Source organism: Sebastes umbrosus, chromosome 15, assembly GCF_015220745.1.
Source record: "Sebastes umbrosus isolate fSebUmb1 chromosome 15, fSebUmb1.pri, whole genome shotgun sequence".
NCBI classification, from domain to species: Eukaryota; Metazoa; Chordata; class Actinopteri; order Perciformes; family Sebastidae; genus Sebastes; species Sebastes umbrosus.
This window is the reverse complement of record NC_051283.1, coordinates 21,913,547-21,933,311: the sequence shown is the minus strand read 5'-3', so window position 1 is coordinate 21,933,311 and position 19,765 is coordinate 21,913,547. Positions and strand designations below refer to the sequence as shown.

The following is a 19,765-nucleotide window of genomic DNA, read 5'->3' as shown; positions in this document are numbered from 1 at the left end:
GAATAAAGTCATAATATTACAAGAATAAAGTCGTAAGTTTACGCAAAAAAAAGTTGTAATATTATGAAAATAAAGACAAGTTTACGAGGAAAAAGTCGTAATATTATGAGAATAAAGTCAGAAGTTTATGAGAATAAAGTCAGAAGTTGATGAGAAAAAAAGTCATAATATTATAGCAGTAGTAGTATAAGTAGTATTTTTATGTATTATTTTCTTTTTTCTCGTAATATTATGACTTTATTCTGGAAATCTCCGATTTTTTCCCCTCAATGTGGCCCTAATACTCCATTGTACATTTGCACTTTGGCCCTCACTGCATTAGACTTATATACTATATACTTAGACTATAAACTGTGTTACCTTCATCACAATGCTCAAATGTTTTTTTCTTTGCCTAAAATGGCTCTTTTGACAGAAAAGGTTGCTGACCCTTGCATATGTTACCGTTTTACTAGGCTATATGCGCACCAACATGAATTGTAACTATAAAGTATATTGAACTAAAATATTCAGAAGGTGAGGAAACAAGGGATTTGCAATGAAAAAAAAAAGAATAAGTCTTGGGTCTGCAGAAAGCAGTGTGTGTATGTGTGTGTGTGTGTGTGTGTGTGTGTGTGTGTGTATGCGTGTGTGTGTGTGTGTGTGTGTGTGTGTGTGTGTGTGAAAGGATTAAAGAAGCAAATGTGAGTATAAGTACTGAATGTAGGTTACAGTAATACCAGTATGAGAGAAATCACAGTAGCAGCCTGGGAGGGGCGGAACGGAAACTCTGCGCTCCGGTTTCCTTCAGAGCCTCTCAAACAGTCACGCACAACCGGAAGTGGTTGCAAATTTAAACTGCCATCAGAGCAACAATAAGCGCGTGCTTATTATTATCATCTATTATATTATTACTTATTGTGTACTTATACTGACGAACCGGTAGTTTATGAAGAACTAAGCTCACTGAACCCCTCTAGAAATGCATTTGTAATATAGTAATTCATTGTAATAAGAAACTAACAAGACAAGAAGATAGATTTGTGGTCTTTTTATTTACTTTATCGCCTGATAACATCGGACACTCTTTGTCCACACACCGCTAAATATGCCCCTCTGTGACGTCATGTAAACAAACATCAGCTGTGAGCTGGAGACACTTAAAAGATGGGTGAGTAGTTCTTGCTCTCTTTTGAAATAGAAAACGACAATAAAGCTGTGCAATATTAATACACTGAATATGAAATACATTTGTGCAAAATACTGTGCAATATATCCTTGATGCAATATACACCTCAAGTGCAACTACCTCTGTTTACATTTGATTTATTACATCTATACCCTACCTATTTTACCAGTGCAACTACCTCTGTTTACATTGGATTTATTACATCTATTACCCTACCTATTTAACAAGTGCAACTACCTTTGTTTACATATTATTTATTACATCTATTACCCTACCTATTTAACAAGTGCAACTACCTCTGTTTACATTGGATTTATTACATCTATTACCCTACCTATTTAACAAGTGCAACTACCTCTGTTTACATTTGATTTATTACATCTATTACCCTACCTATTTTACCAGTGCAACTACCTTTGTTTACATTTGATTTATTACATCTATTACCCTACCTATTTTACCAGTGCAACTACCTTTGTTTACATTTGATTTATTACATCTATTACCCTACCTATTTTACCAGTGCAACTACCTTTGTTTACATTTGATTTATTACATCTATACCCTACCTATTTTACAGGTGCGACTACCTCTGTTTACATATTATTTATTACATCTATACCCTACCTATTTAACAAGTGCAACTACCTCTGTTTACATTTGATTTATTACATCTATTACCCTACCTATTTTACCAGTGCAACTACCTTTGTTTACATATTATTTATTACATCTATACCCTACCTATTTTACAGGTGCGACTACCTCTGTTTACATATTATTTATTACATCTATACCCTACCTATTTTACAAGTGCAACTACCTTTGTTTACATTTGATTTATTACATCTATACCCTACCTATTTTACAAGTGCAACTACCTTTGTTTACATTTGATTTATTACATCTATACCATACCTATTTTACCATTGCAACTACCTCTGTTTGCATTTTATTTATTACATCTATACCCTACCTATTTTACAAGTGCAATCACCTCTGTTTACATTACATCTATTTGTTATATTTTATACTTCTAGTGTAACACTTCTGTTTATGTTTATTTATTACATCTACTTTACCTGTTATATTTGCTTTATAACTGTGTTTTGCCTGTTACATGTTTTATCTGCCTCATTTAGTCTTGTCAAGTATTTGTTTTAAAGCACTGACCAGAAGTGGCAACTGTGAATCTCGTTGTATTTAATACAATGACAATAAAGCTTTCAATTCTATTTATTCTGCGATATTTAATGAAAATGACAAACAGTACAGCCAACAGTAGCCTATAAGTAAACTTTCAGGTGATCCCCTGGTGATCTCCCTCCAGCCAGCTGCCTCCTTATTTAGGTGATAAGTTTAATTTAAAGGTCCCATATTGTAAAAAAGTGAGATTTTCATGTTGTTTTTATTATAAAACAGATTAGAGTGCTATATAAATAATGTGAAAGTATCGGTCAGTCAATCCATGGAGAAACACACACAGCCCGTATTCAGATAATGTGCATTTGAAACAAGCTGTCAGAATTTCTGTCCATTTGTGATGTCACAAATATACAATATTTATACCATTTCACAGCTTTAAACATAAACATTCTAAATGTGTCCCAGTTTACTTCCTGTTGCAGTGCAAGGCATATATAAAAGAGGCTGGGTCACACGTCATATCTCCGGGGGGTATAACACATGCGCAGTAAAATGCCTGCACTCGCCGAAATTGAGCCAATCGCAACGCACGGCCGCAGCTTCTGTTACACTGCGCATGTGTTTACAGGCATATTCAGGCAGACAGTATGAGGGAAATAAAGTTTTTTTTTACATTAAAGCATATAAACATGTTCTAAAAGAAACACAAAATACAAGTATGATCCTGAAAATTAGCATGATATGGGACCTATTGGGTGTACCAATAAAAAGGGGTGTAATATTTAGGCTACACAAATCCCAATACATTAGACCTCTCTGCGTTGTACACATCACATTCCCTTTAGTTCTTTTTGTGTGAACCCCCAACCTTAAAGTGGAAATGAAACATTCAACCAAGTTAAGCTAGTTTACTAAATGGATTTCCACTTGACTCTAATGAACCATTTTAAAACAAACATGACAAATGTCAGCATTTAAAGGGACTGTTTGTAAGAGTAAAGTCAGCGACAGTCAGCGTCGGGCTCGCACTTGCTCGCTCTACATAGACATGAACGAGCATCGCTCAACACAGTGAGGCAACACACGTCAGCTAAAATCACAATATCACCCTATATTTCACCTGCTTGGCAGTAATGTTAGCTGACCAGACGAAGGTCTCTCCATGAATCACTGCTGAACCTAGTGTTGGCTTTTCCTGCCACAGCCTCCCGACTGCGGCCTGAGGGAACAGAGGAGACACCGGCAGCCGGTGCGGAAAGTGATTATTGAATAAACATTAATTGTGCTTTTCAATGTTGTATTTACAGGTGCAGACATAACCAAACCAGTCCAAGCTGACGGCAACAGTATGGAAGAAGAAATAAGGATGACTGAGACAGAACAAGGAGATGTGGCGAGCAATGAGGAAGAGTCCAGTGGAGAAATGTCCAACAACAGTCCTGTTAAAAGAGGAAGGGGGTGGCCACAAGGTTCAAAGAATTTGAAGGTTAGCGGCATTTCCGACAGTAAGTCCACACAGTATTTCTACAGTTTGGTTTCTTTTGCAATGAAAAAAAAAAAGAAGTACAAAAATATTGTAAGGTATGTTTGGTCTAAAGATAGCAATGTGAAAAGGATTAAAGATGCAAATACTGAATGTAGGCTACAGCAGGGGTTCTCAACCTTTTGTAACTTGAGGCCCAAGTCATATTGTCACCTTCCCAAATAAATGACAAACTGGGCTATAAATATGTGTTGTGCCACTGTCAGGTGTAATGACCCACATAAATATTCAGCTTACCCTCACCCATCACTGCCTGACATTATGAATCCAAACTATTCAGGGGCATATTTCCTCACCACACGCTTGGAGCTTTTACTGGTGCAGGGTTGTCTCCAACATCACTTTTCGTTAAAAAAGAAAAAACGCTCCATTTTGTGAAACTGCATCTGTGACACATATGTCTGTAAAGAGGAGACTTGTGGGTACCCCGCCAAAATTTAGCGTAAGTTTGGAGCGTTATTTAGCCTCTTATGCGACGAACTAGTATGACATGGTTGGTACCAATGGATTTTTCTAATGTGATACTTCAAAACTGAGCCCGCTACAACCTAAAACTGTCAAGTTGCATTAATGTGTTAAACAAATTAATAGCATTAAAACAAAATTGTGTTAAGGTGTTATTATTGTTAACTTTGACTTGCAAATAATGGCCTTTACATGTCATTTTCTGCCCTCTGCTTGTCTCCCTTAAGTTGCTTGCTCAGAGGTTAAGAGGGCTCCAGTTGTGTATTGAGTAGTGGTGTTTTTAATTTTTTTCAAAACAGAAAAACTCTTGCTTTTTACAGCTGCACACTATAAATAATATGTAAAAACTTCCTTGGGCTGTTAGATGTTATTCGCCAAGACATATAATCGTTGGAAGAAAGTGCAAACAACAATGCGGTCCATGACTCACATCACAACTTTAGAGATTAATGTCATATAAAAATTGTAATATGAAATGGTAAACTTTTACTGTGAAGTGTTGTTCAATATAAATTGCTCACATGACCATGCCAGTCTGCTCTGAATCTCTCTGAAACCACAAATAAACCAGTATGCACCACAGTTTTTCCTCGCCAAAATTTAGCATAACTTTGAAGTGTTATTCAGCCTCCTTCCTGCAAAGAGAGCATGGCATGATTGTGACCAATAGATTCCTTAGGATTTGTAGTTTCATATCATTCCAGTATCCTTCCTCTATAGTTTTAAAACCCGCCAACCATTTGTCAGTACCTCCACAACCCACTAAGTGGCGCTGTGAGGTCGGCTCCAGTATATCAGTATGAGAGAGATCCCAGTAGCAGCCTGGGAGGGGCGGAACGAAAACTCTGCGCTTCAGTTTCCTTCAGAGCCTATAGAACGTACGACGGACGACCGGAAGTGGTCGCAAATTTAAACCGCCATCACAGCAACAATAAGCGCGTAGTTTCTCTGCATGGGCTGCTCTCTGCAAACAGCGATTTATTATAAACTAAGATAAACTCTGACGGAGGATTTCTCTAAGGTGATGTATGCTCTCTGTTTATTGTATTATTTTATCTGTTTTAACTCAGCTAGCTACTCTCCATTACCCTCCATGTGGAGCTGACTATCACCTGGACAACAACCTGGTCCACAGTCTGAATAAAGGCCCTAAATCTAAACACATTTATTGAGCTTCAGTCACAGTTAATAACACACGAGGCTTTAATGAGTTTTTAAAAATAATTTGCACATGTTTCAATGTGTAAAAAAGCAGCTTAAAAACATTAAATAATTTAATCCTTTGCTTGTTATTGTTAGCTTCCTGTACTAGTAATCCAGGAAATAGACACAGCCGTGCAAAACACATCCTTTAAATAATTAATAAAGAGAGTTTATAGTATGTAAACATGGATTAAGTGCTTTCCACATAATTTTTTTAAATATGCACTTGTGTATGCTAGTTTACTCTGCAAACTTGTTTGTTTAGAGTAATGTTATTATTTTGGAGCCAAAAAATGTTTTCTGAAATGGAGGATGTTTTAAAGTTGTTAAGAGTGGATTAATAAATGCATTTTATTGGTATAATCCTTAGATATATAGATAATATGCAGACTTATAAATAAAATATATAAAATAAAATTGTAATTATTACCACTAGTATAATCCTTAGATAAAGATAATATGAGGATTTATAAATAAAATATAAAATAAGATTGTAATTATTACCACTGGTATAATCCTTAGATATAGATAATATGTAGACTTGTAAATAAAATATAATATAAAATAAAATTGTAATTATTACCACTGGTATAATCCTTAGATATAGATAATATGCAGACTTATAAATAAAATATAATATAAAATAAAATTGTAATTATTACCACTGGTATAATCCTTAGATATAGATAATATGCAGACTTATAAATAAAATATAAAATAAAATTGTAATTATTACCACTAGTATAATCCTTAGATAAAGATAATATGCAGACTTATAAATAAAATATAAAATAAAATTGTAATTATTATCACTGGTATAATCCTTAGATATAGATAATATGCAGACTTATAAATAAAATATAAAATAAAATTGTAATTATTATCACTGGTATAATCCTTAGATAAAGATAATATGCAGACTTATAAATAAAATATAAAATAAATTGTAATTATTACCACTGGTATAATCCTTAAATATAGATAATATGCAGACTTATAAATAAAATATAAAATTGTAATTATTACCACTAGTATAATCCTTAGATATAGATAATATGCAGACTTATAAATAAAATATAAAATAAAATTGTAATTATTACCACTGGTATAATCCTTAAATATAGATAATATGCAGACTTATAAATAAAATATAAAATAAGATTTCAATTATTGCGTTTAGTTATAAATTTTCATTGTGTCACATAAGTGTGTTAGTGTAAGTGATGAAGCACATTAAATACAAACACAAATTGAAAAACATAATACTTAAACATATGACCAGATAATGGGTGTATACTTTTACATTGCTTTCCACATAATTGTTTTTAAATATCCACATGTGTATGCTATCTAACTCTGCAGACTTGGTTGTTATTTTGGAGCCAAAAATGAGTTTTTCAGTAATGATAGTTTTTCTGAAATGGAGGACTTTTAAAGCTGTTTTGAGTGGATTAATAAAACATTTTCCTGTTATAATCCTTAGATATATAGATAATATGCAGACTTATAAATAAAATATAAAATAAGATTGTAATTATTACCACTGGTATAATCCTTTAGATAGAGATTATATGCAGACTTATAATAAATTAAATATAAATGATTGTAATTATTGCTTTTAGTTATACATGTTCATTGTGTCACATAAGTGTACATTTTAAGGCTGTTTTGAGTGGATTTAATTATTTATTTAAAAAAGATCCCCATTTGCTGATACCAATGGCACCAGATAGTCTTTCTAGGGTCCGAAATCAAGTACATTACATTTATCACATACATACTATATACAACATCATTAATCAATTAATAAAGCATTTTACTGGTATAATCCTTAGATATAGATAATATGCAGATTAATAAATAAAATATAAAATAAGATTGTAATTATTGCTTTTAGTTATAAATTTTCATTGTGTCACATAAGTGCAAGTGATGAAGCACATTAAATACAAACACAAATTGAAAAATGTATACTTTCACATAATATATTTTTACCAGATTATGTCGGTAAAGTTTTACATTGTTGAAACGGTTTAGGCCAGGGGTCAGCAATCTTTACTATCAAAATAGCCATTTTAGGCACAAAACTATATAAATCTGTCTGGAGCTGCAAATCATTTGAGCATTGTGATGAAGGTAACACAGTTTATAGTCTAAGTGTATAGTATATAAGTCTAATGCAGTTAGGGCCAACGTGCAAATGGACACATTGAGGGAAAAAATCTGAGAATCCAGAATAAAGTCATAACTTTACGAGAAAAAAAGTCGTAATATTACGAGAATAAAGTCATATCTTTACGAGAAAAAAGAAAATAACACGTAAAATTATTACTTTATAATATTGTGACTTTATTTGTCGTACCATATACCAACAACAATGTTAAATGAAAATGTAAACAAAGAACAGTTATTCATTTCCATTTTTAAAAATCCACATGGAGTCACTGGAGAGGGGCTAAAGAGCCGCGGGTTGCACACCCCTGGTCTGGGCTATATTACGTTTTATCTGAGTGTCATAGTTCAAAAACAACGCGTCAACAACGCGTCATATCTTTGGGGTACAACACAAGCGCAGTCAAATGTGGTCTGCGCTCGCCGAAATTGAACAAATCACAACGCACGACCGCAGCTTCTGTTATACTGCGCATGTGTTGTACCAATACCCCAAGACCCGTACCCCAGCCTCCTTCAATAGGCCTTGGCTAAGACCGAGCACCGGTCGGAACCAACTTTTTAATTTTACGGCTAAACAGTGTACACTAGAATATGTTCCTGAAAACATCTGAGGTGAGAAATAGGCATTACAGTAACAGAATATTGATTAACATTTGATCAGCGCTGCCTAGTTTTGACTGTTTGATCGGAGTTTGCCGGACTGACAGCTGCTCAGAGACTGCAGGCTCCAACTCAGCTCTGATTGGTTGTTTTTATTCAGCGCAGTGATCTGAATCTTGCAGATGCCATTAGGAGCACCGGAGGACACAGAGGAACATGATTTTTTTTTTTTCAAATATTATCTGTCTCATGCATTTCTGTCAGATATAGTGACAGTTTTATAAAATATCTTTTTTTTTATCATATTTGATTAAAGTTACCAATTTCAGCTTTAACATTGAAGCAAGATATTTTTTAAATGTTTTAAGACATACAGTATATTGTTCTTCTATATATCACTTTATTTAGGTTTAACAAAATGCCTCATATTATAACATCTAATTTGTTATATCACAGGACTTTCTGTTACTCCAAATAAGTTCCCAAACTCATTTCACTTGATTAATCTGTTGATTAATTTATTTTATTTCAGTTATCATTTCTCTAAAACACCAGAAAACTGGAAAAATGCTCTTCACAATATCACAATAATATTTTTTTACAAACTTAAAAATGTCCCATTTAAGAGCGTGGAAACTCCAAATTTTTGCTTGAAAAATGACACATTTAATTGATTATCAAAATAGTTGCAGCGTTGTCTTATTTTGATGGACCAAACCTTCACAGCTCTAGTTAAATTAGCAATGCATGACTTTAATATGGTGCAATACCAAAGTCCTGCTCTATCACTCTTACACCCAGTTATATAATCAATACTTAGTAATTTAATGTACGCAGAAAGTGATTATTAAATAAACATTAATTTGTGCTTTTCAATGTTTTATTTACAGGTGAAAACATGACCGAACTAGTCCAAGCTGACGGCAACAGTATGGAAGAAGAAATAAGGACGACTGAGACAGAACAAGGAGATGTGGCGAGCAATGAGGAAGAGTCCAGTGGAGAAATGTCCAACAACAGTCCTGTTAAAAGAGGAAGGGGGAGGCCGCAAGGTTCAAAGAAATTGAAGGTTACCGGCATTGCCAACGGAAAGGACGGATCGGGAGACAACCATGGTGATAATTCTGAGCAAACTCCTAAGAAAAGAGGCAGGCCAAGAAAGTCTCTCAGCGAAAACACCGATGCTAAAGACTTACCGAACGGTGAATCAGATACACCAAAAGCGAAAAGGGGTCGTCCAAAAGGATCCACGAAGCGCAAGTCAGAGAGTTTAACAAATGACGGCAGTTCTGTAACACGTCCGAGACAAAGAGGCTCTCCCAATAAGAAACCCAGGTTGGAGACAAAGGCCGCAGCGACGCCTCATAGAGGGAGGGGAAGGCCAAGAAAGAGCGTAGATGGCTCGCAGCCAGCTAAGGAGAGAAGAGGTCGACCTAAAGGCTCCTTAAACAAGAAACCCCCTGCATTTAAGGTGCACGCTAAGGTAGGCCGGCCTAAGAGTACCCCATCCAAAAAAGGGAAGCGTGGTCGACCAAGCAAACAACCAGCCAAAAGAGGAAGGCCAAGGAAGCACCCTCTGCCGTCAGCTGAGGAGCTGAAAAAGCCAAGAGTATGGAAGCCACTGGGAAGGCCAAGAAAATACCCACGTGATGATACTCCAGAAGAGTCTCAAACAGCCGCTCGCAGAGGCCGCGGTCGGCCTGTCAAGGTTGAGTCCAAGAAAGGCGCTCACTTACGCAAGAGTTTGCCTGCGTCTTCATCCTCACCACACAACCCCAATGTGACCCCACGAAAAAGGGGCCGTCCCCCACTTACTCCAAAAAGTGATACTACCACCAAGCGGAGAATGGGCCGCCCTAAAGGATCAGTCAACAAAAATAAAGCCAGACGTGAGGCACAGCTCGACAGCGAACTCCCTGACAATTCAAAAGAAGAGAGTGATTCATCTGTTGGGGTGGAACATGTAGAGCCAGCAGAAGAGGAGGTGGTGGAGCACTTCGAGGAAAATACTGAAGAATCGCTCATTGATCAGGATGCAAGCTTTGAATTTAGTAACCAGGCTTGATGAACCATCCCGGTCTGACCAAAAAGTTGCTGTAGTAGTTGCTGCTGCGGCATAGAATTCAATCTTGTCAATAAAAACATGTTTTTAACAATTTTCTGTCGGGTAGGCTAGATATTCAGTAGCTTTTCTGTTTTCCCGACTGTCCATCTTGTTCTATTGTGCTTTATTTTTTTTATTTTTAAGTACTTTTTTCTGTCTTCTGAGTAAGCAGTAGTACTAATTATCTTTTACTGGAACTGGCATGTCGAGTTTGTTATTATAGACCGATTGTTCCAGTTTTCATTTATCTTTCAGATTTAGTGGGGGGTTTTTAAACTGTAATTGTAAAATGGTTGATGGGGAATGACTTGGAAGGGGGAAAAAAGTCCAAACAACAGTTGGGAAAAATGAAGAACAGTGAAACTATAAAGAGCCGAAGTCCTGACATCTCATCGGGACTATCCTCTGTTCCACAAGCTTCTGTAACTCAATACAATATCTCATTCTGCATTTCTTTCACCACCCTTTTTGAAAAAAATAAGTGTGTTCTTGTGTTTACTTTCCATATTTTAGGGACAAACTGGTCAGCCATCATTGTTTTCAACACCTTCTCTTATAGTTGTGTAAATAAAATGCTTCTTTAAACTGAAATATCTGATGTTGTTTATTTTGTCATGCACATAAACATGGACTTACCATACCATTGCAGTAGTGAGAAAGCGTTGCAACAAAGTTTTTTTCTTGTCCCAAACCTCCTCAAATAAAGAAAAAGATTCCTTGAACTCAACTTAAGTTTTTTATAATACAATAATCTATATTTTTGTATATTATTCTTCCAACTGGAAGAACTCATCAGACATGATGGACATTTTACTGAAAAGTATATCCCTTAAATCATCATATAATGAGCAATACAGCTTAAAATGGACAGTTTTACTTCAAGCACCAGTGGGTAGAAATTGGAGCAAATATGATTAAAAAAAAATATGTTTTTATAAAACAGCCGCTATATCCTGACAATAGTTCATGAGAGAGGTAATGCGGGAAAAATAGCTAATTGTGGTGTACCCGAATGTAACTATTAAAATGCTTCTTCACGAGGTTCTACACTATAGTTATCTTTTGTGAGATTATGTTTATAAATCAAGTATTCTCATGTTTGGCACTTTTATTTTATTATCAGATCATTTTAAATGTTTCTTTGAGTAGAAATAAGAGTGTAGGGTGTTTATCAGAGTTAAATCAGTGTATTTCTAGAGTTTGGTTTCTTTCCTCCATCACTGTATTTTACCAAATTAGTCTTTAGAGGGCAGTGCTGAGCTACAGCCCAGTACCTGGTTGAGGTGGCAATGCATATAGTAAAACCCTATTTAATTACATTTTTAATTGAAATTAAATAACAATAAACAATAAATACATTGTCATTACTTCACCCGAGTATATACACTTCGTGATCGCATTTGAAAGTATTAATGAAGATAGACCATTCTCTATTTAACAATAATGTCACACTGTGAAAGCAATTAGTGCTCACATTGAGCAGAGTGGTTTCAAGGTGCAGACAAATCTATCTTACAGTAGATTACCAGTAGCTATCTAGTAAAATGGGAGGATTTGCTATACAAATGTATCCCATGGAGGAAAGTATATGCATGTATTTACACAACTTCTTTTGATGTCTCCATTAGAATTTTACAACTAAAACTAATCTACACAATGTTTGCCTACTGAGAGAATGCTAAAAAAATGGGGCATCCAGCAATGTGACATATGTAGATTCTGTGAGGAGGAAGATGAGTCAGACATTCATTTATTTTGGTATTGTAAGGAAGTTGTATTATTTTGGATTAAAGTTGAAAAGTGGATCTCAGTCTACAAATCAAATTACTATAGTTGTCCTTTATCTATAATGTTTGGTGATTTAAGGGATGATGAAAAAGGAAAAGACTTGAACAACATCATCATTATGATGGGGAAAGCATTTATATTTAAAGCTATAAAAAGATAGCAATTAAACACTGAATGTTTCAAAATGTTTTTTGAAACATCAGTGGGTTCTTGAGAAGGATGTTAATAGAAATAAAGAACAGAATAACTTTTTTGAGCGTGGGTGGGATACTTTGAGTCAGGGTGAGGATTGGAGTTAAACAAAATTAATAAATAAACAATGTCGATAAAGGTCAACTAAAGGGATGTAAATATGTCCTTTTTTTGTTTGTATAATAGAATAGATAATTGTGTAAACGAATGTGTCTAAGTGTATATGTATATGAATGCGCGTGTATAGACATATGTATATACTGTATGTACAAGCCATCAAATAAAGCATTTTTGCGCCAGGATTGGCATGAAGTCACCCAACAGCAATGTGAAAGACTGGTGGAGAGCATGCCAAGACGCATGAAAGCTGTGATTATAAATCAAGGTTATTCCACCAAATATTGATTTCTGAACTCTTCCTAAGTTAAAACATTAGTATTGTGTTGTTTAAAAATTAATATGAACTTGTTTTCTTTGCATTATTCGAGATCTGAAAACACTGCATCTTTTTTGTTATTTTGACCAGTTGTCATTTTCTGCAAATAAATGCTCTAAATGACTATATTTTTATTTGAAATTTGGGAGAAATGTTGTCAGTAGTTTATAGAATATAACAAAAAATGTAATTTTACTCAAACACATACCAATAAATAGTAAAACCAGAGAAACTGATAATTTTGAAGTGGTCTCTTAATTTTTTCCAGAGCTGTATATATATATATGAGGTTGGTTGTATGTATATGAATATGTATGTATATGAATATGAACTCTTGACACTGCACTATTACAATGGGTAGTACTTTTTTTTCTTCTTTTCTTTTTCTTATGTTTCTTTTGTTTGTTTATATATGTTGTTGCTGCTTTTTTTATATGTCCCTTTACAAGTATGTATTCCTTTAACCTTAGAGAAAAACAACAACAACAAAACAATTCTACCTTTACATCCTCAGTAAATTGTAACACACATCAGATGTTGATGAAGTGACTTATTATTTAGCTTGGAAGTCAGCTGAGGCGGAACGAAAACTCTGCAGCTCCAGTTTCCTTCATCAGAGCCTCACGGACGACCGGAAGTGGTCGCAAATTTAAACCGCCATCACAGCAACAATAAGCGCGTAGTTTCTCTGCATGGGCTGCTCTCTGCAAACAGCGATTTATTATTAACTAAGATAAACTCTGACGGAGGATTTCTCTAAGGTGATGTATGCTCTCTGTTTATTGTATTATTTTATCTGTTTTAACTCAGCTAGCTACTCTCCATTACCCTCCATGTGGAGCTGACTATCACCTGGACAACAACCTGGTCCACAGTCTGAATAAAGGCCCTAAATCTAAACACATTTATTGAGCTTCAGTCACAGTTAATAACACACGAGGCTTTAATGAGTTTTTAAAAATAATTTGCACATGTTTTAATGTGTAAAAAAGCAGCATAAGAATACATATTTATTTAATCCATTGCTTGTTATTGTTAGCTTCCTGTACTAGTAATCCAGGAAATAGACACAGCCGTGCAAAACACATCCTTTAAATAATTAATAAAGAGAGTTTATAATATGTAAACATGGATTTATTTGCTTTCCACATTTTTTTTTAAATATGCACATGTGTATGCTAGTTTACTCTGCTGACTTGGTTGTTTATTTTTGTTGCTTTGTTAGCTAAAGTGTAATGTGTTTATTTTGGAGCCAAAAATGTGTTTTTCAGTAATGATAGTTTTTCTGAAATGAAGGACGATTTAAAGCTTTTATGAGTGGATTAATAAAGCATTTTCCTGCTTTTAATCCTTAGATATATATATATATATCTATATATCTATATAGACTTAAATAAAATATAAATTAAGATTGTAATATTACCACTGGTATAATCCTTAGATATATATAATATACAGATTTATAAATAAAATATAAAATAAGATTGCAATTATTATCACTGGTATAATCCTTAGAGATATATAATATGCAGACTTATAAATAAAATATAAATTAAGATTGTAATGATTACCACTGGAATAATCCTTAGATATAGATAATAAACAGATTTATAAATAAAATATAAATTAAGATTGTAATTATTACCACTGGTATAATCCTTAGATATAGATAATAATGCAGATTTATAAATAAAATATAAAATAAGATTGCAATTATCACTGGTATAATCCTTAAATATAGATAATAAACAGATTTATAAATAAAATATAAATTAAGATTGCAATTACCACTGGAATAATCCTTAAATATAGATAATAAACAGATTTATAAATAAAATATAAATTAAGATTGTAATTATTACCACTGGTATAATCCTTAGATATAAATAATATACAGATTTATAAATTAAAATATAAATTAAGATTGCAATTATTATCACTGGTATAATCCTTAAATATAGATAATAAACAGATTTATAAATAAAATATAAATTAAGATTGTAATTATCACCACTGGTATAATCCTTAGATATAGATAATAATGCAGACTTATAAATAAAATATAAAATAAGATTGCAATTATCACTGGTATAATCCTTAGATATAGATAATATGCAGACTTATAAATAAAATATAAAATGAGATTTTAATTATTGCTTTTTGTTAGAAATTATCCTTGTGTCACATAAGTGCATTAGTATAAGTGATGTAGCACATTAAATACAAACACAAATTGAAAAATGAATACTTAAACATATGACCAGATTATGGGTGTATAGTTTTACATTGTTAAAATGGTGTAGGCTATATTATGTTTTATTTGATTGTCATAGTTCAAAAAGGCAAATTGCATCATATCTCAAATGTAGACCTAAAAATTTAAAATTTAATTTTTGCCATCAATACGACAGTATTCTGTAAAAAAAAATTGCTTAGTCTCTCGTTACGGCAATGTAAAAATGAGAACGTTTGTGACCCGGCCGCCTCACGCACTACTCTCAGGATATAATGACCGTTTTATCTAAATATAATATTTATTCGAAGTTACCGTCTTCAGCTTAAAAAAAAAAGAAAAACAGAAGAAAAAAAAACTTGGAACTTGGAAACACCAATTTGTTTGTATTTTATGCTTGAAAAATGATTATCAAAATAGTTGCAAATTTATTTTATTTTAATGGACCAAACCTTCACAGCTCTAGTTAAAACAAGAAACATTCTCATCATAGCATTGCATGACTTTTATATGGTGCAATAGCAAAGTCTTGCTCTATCACACTTACAATTATGTAATCAATACTAAGTAGTTTAATGTACACAGAAAATGATTCTTGAATAAACATTAATTGTACTTTTCAATGTTGTATTTACAGGTGCAAACATGACCGAACTAGTCCAAGCTGACGGCAACAGTATGGAAGAAGAAATAAGGACGACTGAGGCAGAACAAGGAGATGTGGCGAGCAATGAGGAAGAGTCCAGTGGAGAAATGTCCAACAACAGTCCAGTTAAAAGAGGAAGGGGGAGGCCACAAGGTTCAAAGAAATTGAAGGTTAAAGACATTTCCAACGGTGGGTCCACACAGCCCCCGAGGGGAAGAGGGCGTCCAAAACTCACGAAACCCACAAAGCAGGACGGATCGGGAGACAACGATGCTGATAATTCTGTGCAAACTCCTAAGAAAAGAGGCAGGCCAAGTAAGTCTCTCAGCAAAAACACCGATGCTAAAGACTTACCGAACGGTGAATCGGATACACCAAAAGCAAAAAGGGGTCGTCCAAAAGGATCCACGAAGCGCAAGTCAGAAAGTTTAACAGGTGATGAGGATGAGGATGAGGATGAGGATGAGGAAGAGGATGAGGATGAGGATGAGGATGAAGATGAAGAGGCTCAAAGTGGCTCTCCTGGTAAGAAACGCAGGCTGAGAGAGGTGAAGGAGGACGCTGGTGGAAGCAGAAGGAGGAGAGGTCGGCCCAGTAAGGTGCAGGCGACATCAAATGGCATCTCAGCAACGCCTCATAGAGGGAGGGGTAGGCCAAAAAAGAGCGGAGATGGCTCCCAGCCAGCTAAGAGGGGAAGAGGTCGACCTAAAGGCTCCTTAAACAAGAGCACCCCTGCATATAAGGTTCCCGGTAAGGTAGGCCGGCCTAAGAGTACTCCGTCCAAAAGAGGGAGGCCTGGTCGACCAAGAAAAGAACCAGCCAAAAGAGGAAGGCCAAGGAAGCACCCTCTGCCGTCAGCTGAGGAGCTGAAAAAGCCAAGAGTATGGAAGCCGCTGGGAAGGCCGAGAAAATACCCACGTGTTGATTCTCCAGAGGAGTCTGAAACAGCCGCTCGCAGAGGCCGCGGTCGGCCTTTCAAGGCCGAGTCGAAGAAAGGCGCTCACTTACGCAAGAGTTTGCCTGCCTCCAATGTCGGATCCCCGAGAAAAAGGGGCCGTCCCCCAGTTACTCCAAAAAGTGATACTGGCACCCAGCGGAGAAGGGGCCGCCCTAAAGGATCAGTCAACAAAAATAAAGCCAGACGTGAGGCACAGCTCGACAGCGAACTCCCTGACAATTCAAAAGAAGAGAGTGATTCATCTCCTGTTGGGGAGGAACATGTAGAGCCAGCAGAAGAGGAGGTGGAGCATGACGTCGAGGCAGCCCTCGAGGATGACACCGAGACAGCCATCGAGCTCGAGGAAAATACTGAAGAATCGCTCATTGATCAGGATGCAAGCTTTGAAGTTAGTAACCAGGCTTGATAAACCATCCCGGTCTGACCAAAAAGTTGCTGTAGTAGTTGCTGCTGCTGCATAGAATTCAATCTTGTCAATGAAAACACACGTTTTTAACATTTTGTCAGTCGGGTAGGCTAGATATTCAGCAGCTCTTCTGTTTTCCCGACTAACTTGTCCATCTTGTTCTATTGTGCTTGATTTTATTTTTTTATTTTTAAGTACTTTATTTCTGTCTTATGAGTAAGCAGTAGTACTAATAATCTTTTTACTGGAACTGGCATGTCGAGGTTTGTTATTATAGACTGATTGTTCCAGTTTTCATTTATCTTTCAGATGTAGTGTTTTTTAACTGTCTAACTGTAACTGTAAAACGGTTGCTGGGGAATGACTCGGAAGGGAAAAAAGTCCAAACAACGGTTGGAGAAAAATAAAGAAAAGTCCTGCCATCACATCGGGGCTATCTTCTGTTCCGCGAACTTCTGTAACTCAATACAATCTCTCATTCTGCATTTCTTTCGTCACTCTTTCTGAAAAAGTTATGATAGATTGATTGTTATAATGATTAGAACTTGGAAATGTTCTTTTTTGTCTTATCAATATTTTTATGGTAACAATGTGAAAACAACGCAGAAGGGGTCACTTGTAGCTATGAACCTACAGATAATTTTTTTCTACCTGAATCTGCAGCTCCCCTCGGCTTTACAGAGCTTTAGAGTGTGTTTCAGCTGATTGTTTATCTCTCCGGCCGCAACTTTGTGGTTTTAGTTCACTGTCACTGCTCTCATGTTATTATTTTCAGCAGCAGCAGCAGGTGGCTGTTTTCAGCAAAAAAAAAAGTCTAGAAAAGCCATTGTAAAAAGCAGACAGACACCGTAAGCCACTGGCTGGTAACATAGTGGAGCATTTAGCAGCCAGCTATTTCCCTCAGGAGTTGGTAGAGACTAAAAAAGAGTGAATATTGAACTATTGGTCACAAACACAACTACAAATGATTTGAAGAGGATATCTTGCTTTTGGAAAAACACCCGCAGGTTGCGCTCTCACTTCTATTGAGAGCCTGTGAGGAGAGTTTGAAGACTTGCGAGATTAAATGTGTCTAAATGATGTCAGAATTTTCTCAATGTCATTTCACAGGGTTTTGTTTTGCCTTAATTGCCAAAGCTTTGAATGTACCATCAGTTTCAGTTACATAGATCAATGAGTTGCCCTGCACAGATTAGCTTCTCAACCTTCACTCTACATGCATTCCTCAACAGGACTTAAAGCTCTGTATGAAACGCCTTCCCGCCGCACAGTTACTTTAGTTCCACCTGTTGCTATAGTTAGTTCACTATTTTCTCTAAATGTTTAGACGTAGCTGTGAAGCCTTTTCTTTTTTGTTTTTTTAACTTGTGACTGTCATGAGATTAAATTCACGCGATTTGATTGATTTCACAAACATTCATTTACTTGTATTTTTTTTTTTTGGCACATTGTTTAAAAATTATGTGACATGACTTGTACATCATTATTACTCATTAACACCTTTAGGGTTGGGTCAAACAATTGAAGCTTATAATTGCCAAATTGTGTTTCGGTGTGCCATGTTAATCAAATTCAAAATTAAATCTGGGTTTGTGAAGTCAAATCAGTTTAAGTGGACATATTTGGATTTTGAATGTTTTGAACAAGAAGTCAATTTGTGCGATTATACTCTTGAAATAAAATGTTGATCTTGCTGTTTTATTTTCCACAGTGTGGTGTGATGTTTGGATCAGATGTGACTCAGTGTCCCTTTCTATTCCATTATTTACCTCCGGACAGTTTACATACTTTAAGCAATGTTTATGTGTGTGTTTGTGGGCAGCAGCTCCACCCTCACCAGTCCTGTTTGATGACTTCCCTGTTGAGCTATGCTCACCTGAGTCAAGCTGAAGCAAAGATTGTGTGTGTTTTGACAGATGAATCACTTCAATCTAGAAAACCTGTACAAATAATTGTGCTTGTAGATAAAAACAATACAAATCTAGCCTGTGACGGGAGACTTTTGCCAATCACAGAGCATTCCTATTGGCTGTGCTCTGGCTGGTGGGTGGTGCTTGGTATTTCCTCAACTGATCTCAACATGGCTGCTGGGTCACAAACTTTCTCATTTTACAGCTAAACAGTACATTACAAGATGTTCCTGAAAACATTTGAGGCAAGAAATAGGCATTATAGTAACAGAATATTTATTCATATTTGATCAGCGCTGCCTAGTTTGACCGTTTGATCAGACTTCGTGAGTGATTGACAGCTGGCTCTGATTGGTTGTTTCCCTCCGGTCTGTGAAATCTTGCAGATGCCATTAGGAGCACCAGAGGACACAGAGGCACATGATTTTTTTTTCAGATTACTTGTTTTATAAAAAATCACCTTTTTATATATTTCATATTTGCTCCATTTCTACCCACTGCAGCTTTAAAGGTCCCATATTGTAAAAAATTAGATTTTCATGGATTTTATATTATAAAGCAGGTTTAAGTGGTATATAAATACTGTTAAACTATCAAAACGCTCAATATACGTAGAAATACACACAGCCCGTAAATCAGAAATTGTGCATTTGAAACAAGCTGTTAGGATTTCTATCCAATTGTGATGTCACAAATATACAATATTTAGACCCTTACATGGTTTTAAACAAACATTCTAAATGTGTCCCAGTTTGTTTCCTGTTGCAGTGTATGTGAATGTCATCAGCTGAC

At 35.4% G+C, this 19,765-nt stretch overlaps 1 protein-coding gene across 3 annotated transcripts; it reads left to right on the top strand.

Moving 5' to 3' along the window:
• The first annotated feature begins 852 nt into the window (after nucleotides 1-852).
• On the top strand, nucleotides 853-18,769 carry LOC119502955 (chromosomal protein D1-like). 3 transcript variants are annotated; one of them, XM_037794311.1, is made up of 3 exons: nucleotides 853-1,150; nucleotides 3,622-3,819; nucleotides 15,691-18,769. In XM_037794311.1, the coding sequence occupies exons 1-3, from the start codon at nucleotides 1,147-1,149 to the stop codon at nucleotides 17,061-17,063; spliced, it is 1,575 nt and encodes a 524-aa protein (XP_037650239.1). In that variant the 5' UTR covers nucleotides 853-1,146; the 3' UTR covers nucleotides 17,064-18,769. The 3 variants fall into 3 exon arrangements, with proteins under 3 accessions (XP_037650239.1, XP_037650241.1, XP_037650242.1); XM_037794313.1 differs by lacking the exon at nucleotides 15,691-18,769 and adding an exon at nucleotides 9,191-10,995 and having other exon boundaries at nucleotides 933-1,150; XM_037794314.1 differs by lacking the exons at nucleotides 853-1,150; nucleotides 3,622-3,819 and adding an exon at nucleotides 13,422-13,581.
• The last annotated feature ends 996 nt before the right edge of the window (nucleotides 18,770-19,765 follow it).